The following is a 10,000-nucleotide window of genomic DNA, read 5'->3' as shown; positions in this document are numbered from 1 at the left end:
AAAAAAAAGAGGTTTCAGACTCGAAAGTTAATAAGATATGAACATTACTTAACGCTACAAAGATGTGGCCTATGATAACTCAATCTTCTACTAGGTAAATGGTTTATCAACCTAGAACAATAGTGCACGTTTGAGAGAGAGAGAGAGAGAGAGAGAGAGAGAGAGAGAGAGAGAGAGAGAGAGAGAGAGAGAGAGAGAGAGAGAGAGAGAGAGAGAGAGAGAGAGAGAGAGTATGGTGCGGAGAGGTACTGATGAGAGAGTGGAGGGATAATGGGAGGGTGAAGGCGTAGGAGTAGCAGCGTCTACTTCCTCCCTTGTGGGTTATTAACATCATCATCATCATCATTATCCTCCTCCTCCTCCTCCTCTTCCCGAGGCGGTGTTACCACTTGAGTAAGTCTTGGACGGAAGTGGGAGTCTTAATGTGGATTGCCCTGCTCGTTTGTCCTCCTTAAAGTTCAGCTCTTTGGAGCAAGACGATTCCATCCGTCCATCAGTCACAACGTTTTCAGGCTACGTTCATGACTGGGGTCATTGTACGTTTTTGACACACGATTTCAATGGCATTTGTCGACACGTATGAAGAAATTCGACAACTGATCTGTGATCAACTGACGTGAAGCTTCAACACTCACCTCCTCCTCCTCCTCCTCCTCCTTTCGTATGGCATGAGCTTCAAGTGATCAGCTGACGTGAAGCTTCAACACTCACCTCCTCCTTCTCCTCCTCCTTTCGTATGGCATGAGCTTCAAGTGATCAGCTGACGTGAAGCTTCAACGCTCACCTCCTCCTCCTCCTCCTTTCGTATGGCATGAGCTTCACTCTGCGAGTCCAGCAATTCAACACCACTAGACCTTTCGACTTCCTCGAAGTCTACGTCTTGAGCAAGGCTTACAATGCCCTTATGAACTCACGGACACTGCTCGCATCTTCTTCCAAATACCATTCACAAGCAGGTCTTTCATTTCTTCCCAGGAACTGGTGATGTTGTTGACAACATTCATACTCAAAGAACGCTAGAATTCTCAGATTCTGATATACCCTCCCCCTACAGTGACCCTCATCAGCTGGCGAGAAGTTCCTTTGAAATATGGTAGCTACGCCCTGCAGGTGGTCAATATCCCTTGATATGTGGACTGGAGCAGGGAAGTGGTGTTCCCGTGTATGAATTCCACACTTAAATGTAACTACAGATCCCTTAAAGTTAACTAGGCGTTTTGAAGCACTGTCTAAGAATGACAATGCTTTGTTCTCAAGGTCCTGCGTGAGGTGGCATTTTCTTTTTCTTGAAAGTCAGGATAATAGAATCAAGAACCTCTCCTGAAAATCCTTATGGTTATCCATGACTACATGTTCGACGAGCGTTACCAAAGCCCTTCACTGTGCTCGGATTCCGGTAATGGTACAGTAAAATGGGTTTCATCTGTTCGTCCGCTACGCTGTGGGTTCTCTCTTCCTCTTTTTTGTAGATATTTCTTAGATTTCTCCTCCAGAGAGCTGGCCGCTGGCGTGCCTTCGTCATTCGAAAAAAACCGTACGACACACAGTAAACCACAGCGGCAAGTGATTACCTTATGGTCCCTGCCTACTCCAAGGTGGGGTATTGTGATCCTTTCTTTCCATGCAATGGTCATCTTCGAAGCTCTTCACCTTTCCTTGTCTACTCTACGAATCATGATTTGCCCCCTTCCTTTAAAGAAAGCTTCCACCTGCTAAGAATGCTTACAATATCCATCTCTCTCTATCTATCTATCTATCTATCTATCTATCTATCCATCCGCTTTACCTTTTTCCTTTGTTTGATACAAGGCCTGACCTCAATAAGGATATATATATGTTCGCGACTGGCTCTTCGACAGATAATAGAAATGAACTATTCTTTGGTAATCTGACCTGTTTTTATGTTAGAATAAACCGAAAAAACCTGCAAAATACATCTCGAAAAAAGGATACGGTTTTGTCTGCAAAACCTACCCAAACATCATTCTTTCGACAAAGGATAAATGTTACTGCTAATTAATCAAGGACTGACCGGATGCAGATCTCCCAGAATAAATCAAAAAATCTTTTTTGTATTATTTCAGCGAAAGAATTTCAATAGTGTACACATGAATTCCACTGTTGTTTCAGCTGAGGAAGCGAGGTTTGAATATGTCAAGGTTTCAGAGATAATAAAACACACAAGCTATTCCTCTTTCTCTAGTCCTTCTCTATCATTTTCTTTCTTCAGTTCTCATTTCTTTTTCTTTCCCCAAAGAGGAAGAGGATTAAGGAGGCTAACTGTCGCTAGGTAAGTGAATATACCCATTCATCAAAAACAAATAGTAATTGTGATTATCAAAAAGTTAAGTAGTAACCGAGATTATCAAAAAGTAGCGATGCGATTATCAAAAACAGGTCGTCATAATATGCAACAATTGTGATGATCAAAAAGGAGTAATTGCGATTATCAGAAGGATAAATAATAGCTGCAAAAGAATTGTGTGAAACTTTAAGCAGGAAATTCTAGGAAAATAATGCATCCATTGTCAAATCTTAAACGCAGCTTTTGATTAGAATCGATGATTGCGTTATCATCAGAAAGTCCGTCAGGTAATTGGCGTATTATTTTCTTGCATTATATGCATAAGGTTGTCCACCACATCACAGCCGTGCACAGCCCAGTCTCTCAACAGATTTACCACCGCGTCCCGTGTGTGTGTGTGCAGGCGACACCCTTCATCATCCTATCTCACTGATATATCTCCTGCGTCTTTCATTGTCACCTGTGCCGTGAGAATTCAGACACACGTTCCTGCAGAGAGGGGTGGGTCTCTCTCTCTCTCTCTCTCTCTCTCTCTCTCTCTCTCTCTCTCTCTCTCTCTCTCTCTCTCTCTCTCTCTCTCGTCGTATCTGCTAGTCTTCTTTTTTTTTTGAGGGGGGAGGGGGTCACTCTCATTGTTTTCGTATGTTTGTATCTATCTGTCTCTATTTTTGTCTAACCTCTCTCTCTCTCTCTCTCTCTCTCTCTCTCTCTCTCTCTCTCTCTCCTCTCTCTCTCTCTCTCTCTCTCTCTCTCTCTCTCTCTCTCTCTCTCTCAACCCTCCCCTCCTTCTAGTCAACCAACAGAGGGACAAATCCCTCTCGGATACCTTCCTCATCCATCTGTAAACGGCAGCAAGGTAACCCTACTTCAGGCAATTCCCCGGGAGATTTGGTTTTAATTTGTAGCTTGATGTCCCTACTCTCCACAAAAGCTACATCAAATATCATTTCATAGATGTATTCTTTTTTTTTTTCCCCCCCTCCAGTTTTTGATGGTCCCTGATGGACCGTCACAATGTGTGGGCCTTTACTATGAAAATCAACTTCAAAGACTTCATTCCCATTGGCAAAAAAAAAAAAAAAAAAAATGATATTTGGGTGTACGAGTTGTTTCATGGGGTGTGGTGGCTCCATAACCCATGTTTTCCATAACATTTGATAAATTTCACACAAGTTCGAGTTATGTGCGAGCCGCGTTAAAAGATCTATGATCTCAAGAAATGTAAGCAGGTATGGAAAAGACGTTCATGTGTGACTACTTTGAAAAACGTCGTGCCACTATCACTGTATCACTCCGCCGCTTCTGAAGTGCACACACACACACACACACACACACACACACACACCACACCCACACACACATACATACACACACTTCGTTGCTCCATTACTCTCCGCCCGTCACCTGTTTACACGCTCATGTGTGAATGTGCTGCCAGGGTTCGAGGACGACTGCCTGACAGGGTCGCAGACCCCACTGGAGTATAATCAATCCACTCTGGTGACACACACACACACACACACACACATTTAGCTTGCACGCGCATCTCACCAAATACACGAACAGGTTCAATCTCCAGGGATTCCACGTGTTGTTGATGGACATCTCGGAGTGTTCGGGGAAGAGGTGGTCTAGATTTTCACCTCCGTGTCATCTAAAGTCCAATCAGTTTCCCCCAATACCAGGATTGGTACTGTGTATACTGAGCCTTTAATGGGATTCGAGTAGGCTACCTGGTTCTCCTCTCATGCTTTCTTAAGATGGCTTCACAAATAGCCAATTTTTTTTTCTGGTGGTGGGTTTGTATCTTGTATTTATTTGTTCAGGTACCCTCGAGTTATTCATTATATGCAAGTCAAATTCATGCAAGGTCAAATTCATGCAGGTCAAATCCATGCAAGGTCAAACTGTGATTAGTACACGAAAGTGCACTTGGGAACTTATCGTGTGTCATTTTCCCCGTGGAGTCATAGGAATATATATATACATATATATATATATATATATATATATATATATATATATATATATATATATATATATATATATATATATATATATATATATATAAACACTAGTCGAAAACTCTGAACACCTTCGTAATTCTACAACCACATACACTGCCACTGTGTATGTGGCGCTGGATACCTCTTGTGGGAGAAAACTTAAGGTGGACGAGAGTTACACGTTCCTCCTTTCCTTGAACTCGCCAATACTCTCAAGATAGCTCAGTCTCACAATGGCCTTAGGATGTCTTATGAGAAACTGTATGGCGCACAGTACATTACACCAAACTGCTATACCAGGCATCTGGGTGGGTTCCATTCCTAGTAAACCATTATGTTCCGTGACGAATGCATCAGGTAAACCACCTTGTTCATTTTCTGAAGCCAAGGCTACATGGATTTACTTTGTTCCGTCCCTGGAGCAAAGACTAAACCCCCTTTTCTTCCACCTCTGAAGCCCCTGATGCATCAGGTAGCCTCCTGCTCCTCCTAGTTTCAAGTACTTGGCTGGGTACACCTCGAAGCCACACGTACGTCATAGATTTCTTGTTTGCTAACGCGTACTTTGCTGCATCTGCCACTGAAAGAATGCGCTCAGGAATATCAGAAGAATGTTTCTCTCTCTCTCTCTCTCTCTCTCTCTCTCTCTCTCTCTCTCTCTCTCTCTCTCTCTCTCTCTCTCTCTCTCGAACAGGAGTTAAAGTTTCAAGGAGTACAGGAGAAAAATAGACCAAAGTGAATACTGTGATTTGGTTTTGCATCGAACGAGGCCCCCCCCCCAAAAAAAAGAACTCCACTCAGAAGGTGACCGAACACGAACGTCGGTTTACACTCGTAAATCATCCCCACCTGACGTATCATTGTCCCTCCCTCATTCTCCAGACTTCATTAATAAATCGGGAAAATCCGCTTACGTGAGGGTTATTAGGCCGAAATAATACATGAACCTTCGACTGGGCTTCCAGTGTCGTTAATCGTGCTACAGACACGTGCCACCTTGTATTTGGCCGGGTTTGTTTTGAAGCGTAATGGATGCAAGGTAGTGCTACGAATGATAAATGGTCGTCTAGGAAATGCTGACTGCACTGGTATTAAGGTGTATTGATATCAGAATTTGAGGTCCCCTTCGTGAAACAAATCTTTCGGTTATATACACTGACGAACCAAGGAACTGCAGTATTGATTTTCCACTCACTTTAGCGTCTCACACTGTCGAATATACACTCATTTTCCACTGACAAGGTTTGAATTTATACAGCACCATAACCTCTTTCCATCATCAAGGTCACTGTATAACTGTAAGATACGGTAGCGTAACACGACCCCGCTGCATCGCCGTGGATACCACAGTCATCCGGCAGTTGCTGTGGCGGAGTCGAGCCACAATGCAAACAAGAGAAAAAAAAACTAAATGTCTGGATTTTACTCAAGTCCTTAAGGAGTGTTGGAAGCAGAGAGAGAGAGCGAGCGAGCTAGAGCGCAAACACCTCCATCTTTCCCCGCTAATGTTGTACATATCTGCCCTGATGATCTCCACTTCTCCACGAAAGATGATGATTTGATGATCTTTTTTTTCTTAATCATCTTCCCTGGGAGGTTCAGCTCATTGCACTTCTAAATCAGTGGGTGACTTCGAGTGAGTCATATGTAGCGCTTGGTGATCATCATCTTCGAGGTGTCGAGTTCCTGTGTTTCTAAAGCCTCGTTCTTAGACAATTTCATTTTCTTGTATTTCTTAATCATCGTTCTTGAAGGATCCAAAACATACATTTCTTAGTCACTGTGCTTAACGTACTGTTCTGAAGACACTCAAAGATCTCACTTTTCTACTCATCATCCGCGAGGAATTCAACACCTTTACACTTTTTAATCATCGTCCCTCAGGAAGTCAACACATCTTTTACTCTTCTTAATCATTGTCCTTAGGGGAATTCAAGACTCTCTTGCCCTTGTTAATCAACCTTCCACTGTCATTCAACACTCTCTCTCTTACACTCTTCAATCATCGTCGTTGAAGAAATCAACATTCTCTTGTTCTTCTCGAATCATCGTCCTTGAGAGATTCAATGAACATATTGACGAATTCGCCATCCTCAAGGGACTTGTATCTCACTTGCACTTAACTAATGCTCTCATCAATGAACGCAGCATCTCTTCGCTATTGATTCTATGGCTTTCAGTCTGTACATCTGGCACAAGACAGTTACGATGGCGGAGAAAATCATGCACTTTTTTCATCTTAAGTTCTGTATCCTCGCAAAAGATTTTGGTTCCGAGGGGGGCTTTTGTGGAGAATTTAATGACAGAACAGATGGAAGAGATCTGCTTCATCCAGTTTCTACGAGTGTATCTATGTACAATTCGTTCTACATTCAGTTTATTCCGTTCTCCAGGCAGTATCAATATGTCCATCTCTCTATGTACTCATAACACTATCTTCACCTACCTGATTATCTACCTCCCTAATTACCTCTTTAGCTATTCGTGAAACCTATTCATCTTTCTAGTCTACCCATTCCCTCAGGTTAGTTCTTTTCACTATATCTGCTTTTATGATTATACCTCAGCGAATTCTCCCGGAAGAGAGAACCTAATTAATTTCGTTAATGAAAATGAGACTCATAGATAACTCCCTTTTTCGGCATAGAACCGTCATAGCGCCCTATCCCCCAAAAGCTTCTGTGTAAATAGCCTTGTAAACTACGGGTTTATGGCCCAAACGCTTCTCTTCTGATGTGTGTGGACGCGAGTTTGTCCTCACTGATTTACGTAAATACGAGAAGTTGTGCTCTAATCTTACGCAACATAGAAATGGTGCGTTTTGAATTTCTAATATGAGGGATACGGTTTGGCTGGTGCGTATGACGAGTGCGTTTGTGTCTGCTAATTCGGGTAATTAAGCACAAATGCGTCTCATCAGAGTGTGGCCAGGTATTTCATAGGGGCATTACGTCTGATAAGTACTTGTAAAGTGCGTCCCCCCTCCTGTGTTTTAAGTGTAAGTGGTATACTCTTCTCAAGTCCCAATCGTTAGACAAATATATGACACTTTTACATATATATGTGTTCGTATATTTACTTGTATGTGTTCCTTGGTCAAGCCCGTGTGGACTGGTGTTTGCACAAGTTCAGAGGTGTTTACTTTACCATGGATGGTCGTGTTGTGAAAGTACATCTCTCGGGACACTTGGAAGTTAGATGGCAATCGTGTAGGTTAATAAATGTAAGTGTCGATACTTACAATAGTCGGTCAATACTTCCGAGGAAAGTGTCGCTGATGACGAGGAATTGGATTTCTCTTTTTTTTTTTTCCTAGGGTGGAGAGGGTCTATGTGGATGTGTCATTATCTGCGAGCCTACCTTACCTTTCTGTCTGCTCTCTTACCTTACTTTCCTGCCTTACCCTCCTGCCTGCTTTCTATACCTCACCCTCTTAACTTCCCTCCTGCCTGCTTGCCTGCCCCAAAGTGTCTTACTTTACCGACCTTCCCTTGCCTACCCTCTTACCTTCCCTACCCCTCTGCCTTCTAGCACGCCGTTCCCTTACGCTTCTACTTACCCCTCTTACCCACCTGTCTCACCTCCTGCTTATCCAACCTTCCTCCTTTTTACCCTTAGGTAAAACCCGGTGGGTGACGACGTGCTCCATGGTGATGCCTGTAACCGAGTGGTTCTTAGGTGGGGTGGCGTCGACCTGACGTGCATCAGGAAGGTGGAAAAGGAGAGTAATGATGCGAAATTGGGGACATACTGAGGAGGTGGGTGTGTAGAGGGGGTTCAGCAATAGCAGAGTCACAGGATGGTTATACAGGTGGCCAAAAATGCTAGAGGGTACTCACGTGTAGATGGGCGTGCCCGAGTCGTTACTGTAGAACATGATGAGGACGGGGAGGTCGTCCTCGAGCGTCGTGGACATGTCGCACGGCAGCAGCGCCTCGCCCTCCATCACCGCCGTCACGTTCACAAGGGGACCTGACGAAGGGAAGGAAGGATACTCGTGAGGTTTGCTAGAATCCTGAGCTGGTCATCCAGTCTGATCCCACCCAGGTTCATTTCCTCTGTTAATGTTGATGTATTTTTCAGATACGTGTTTGATATATAGCTTTGTACATATTTTTCTCGTGTTCTGTGTTGACATATCTCGGGTTTGTATGTAGGAGTGATTTATTGGTGCATGGGTAAGCATTATACATATATATATATATATATATATATATATATATATATATATATATATATATATATATATATATATATATATATATATATATATATTACATGATTACCGTTTCCTGCGTCAGCGAGGTAGCGCCAGGAAACAGACGGAGAATAGCCTATCCACTCACATGTACACATAATACTCTTGTTTTTCTTTATTGCATGCTAACCTAACGCCACTGGTAATGCATGTTAATGCTTGTCATCTTGGGTACGGGTTATATTTCTTAGGAAGACCATCTTAGGTTGAAATATAGTTTTAAAGTTTCCCTTACTCAAGACAATTCCGTACGGATGGGTATATTTCCTAAGTCACAATGGAATTCTTGGATTCCTTCAAACGTTTTAATCTTCTTATTTCCATATACAAGAGTCTTTGTCAATACATTTGGTGAGGTTACATTTAAATCTGTTTTCTAATATCACAATGCAGAGCATAATCGTTTTTCCCTTTACGTCTATGATGCAAATTTTACATTCACATCCCTATACTCGAGGTAGACTCGAGAAGTCTCCATCCTGTATGCTAGACTTATGTTGCCTCTTTACTTGAACACATTTATACAACTTGTATTTTGCATGGAAGAACTTTCTTTTTCTTCTTCCTTTACCCTTAGGTGAAACTATCATATATTTTCGCTAAAAACGAGTGGTTTCTTTTCTAGATAAGGTTTATACCATCAAACTATTGTGTTTATATGTCTTAAACATATCTCTCGATAGGCATCTCTTGTATTAACAAGCGTCGCGCTATAACCGTAATTCTAACGATCATACTGTCATTGCTCTGATGAGAATGATAAAAATCTTGATGCTCATAATCTCGCAAAAATCAAAGGAAGCTTTTCAATAAGCCTTGTTTCATATTCCAGAAATAGAAAATGCAACAGTGATGATTTCCAAATCACATTACTCTCATTTTATAATTGCTGCTTTCTCACTCTCTTTTTTTCTCTCTTCCTTTAGAAAAGATATACCGTATCTTTCTGTTATCTTAGTTACCACAGGTCTGTGAGGAGAGATACACCCCCTGCTGTTCTTTAAGTACTACTTGGCGCCACCAGAGGACCTTCATACGACTTGATTTGGCAGTATTTATCTTGTGACTGTCTGGCTCCGCTTGCCATATGTCCTATTCCCACGCACCCTCCGCCCACGTTTTGCTTACTTTTGTATATAAGAAGGAGACTCCGGGGCTCCAGCTGACGTGTGTGTGTGTGTGTGTGTGTGTGTGTGTGTGTGTGTGTGTGTGTGTGTGTGTGTGTGTGTGTGTGTGTCTTACAAGGAGAGAATTCTACACACGTGCTGCACAGTATGACTCCTAGCCCGTACATACATGTACCATGTCAACCTTACACACACACACACACACACACACACACACACACACACACACACACACACACAGTCACACACGCACACAGAGGCAAAGATACATCCCACCTCACAGCCAGCCACCCAGTCTTAGATC

General features: G+C 42.6%; 1 protein-coding gene across 6 annotated transcripts in view; it reads right to left on the bottom strand.

The window, feature by feature from the left end:
• The window catches only part of LOC139760563 (kin of IRRE-like protein 1), a 422,115-nt gene that overhangs the window by 260,533 nt on the left and 151,582 nt on the right, over positions 1–10,000 (bottom strand). For all 6 annotated transcript variants that reach the window (XM_071683908.1, XM_071683912.1, XM_071683910.1 and 3 more), the window contains one exon: positions 8,151–8,283. In XM_071683908.1, coding sequence (XP_071540009.1) covers positions 8,151–8,283 — 133 coding nt within the window. The remainder of the gene's footprint in view (positions 1–8,150; positions 8,284–10,000) is intronic.

Source organism: Panulirus ornatus, chromosome 37 (assembly GCF_036320965.1).
Source record: "Panulirus ornatus isolate Po-2019 chromosome 37, ASM3632096v1, whole genome shotgun sequence".
Classification (NCBI taxonomy): Eukaryota; Metazoa; Arthropoda; class Malacostraca; order Decapoda; family Palinuridae; genus Panulirus; species Panulirus ornatus.
Note: the sequence above shows the minus strand (reverse complement) of the source record. Positions and strands in the feature narration are given on the sequence as shown.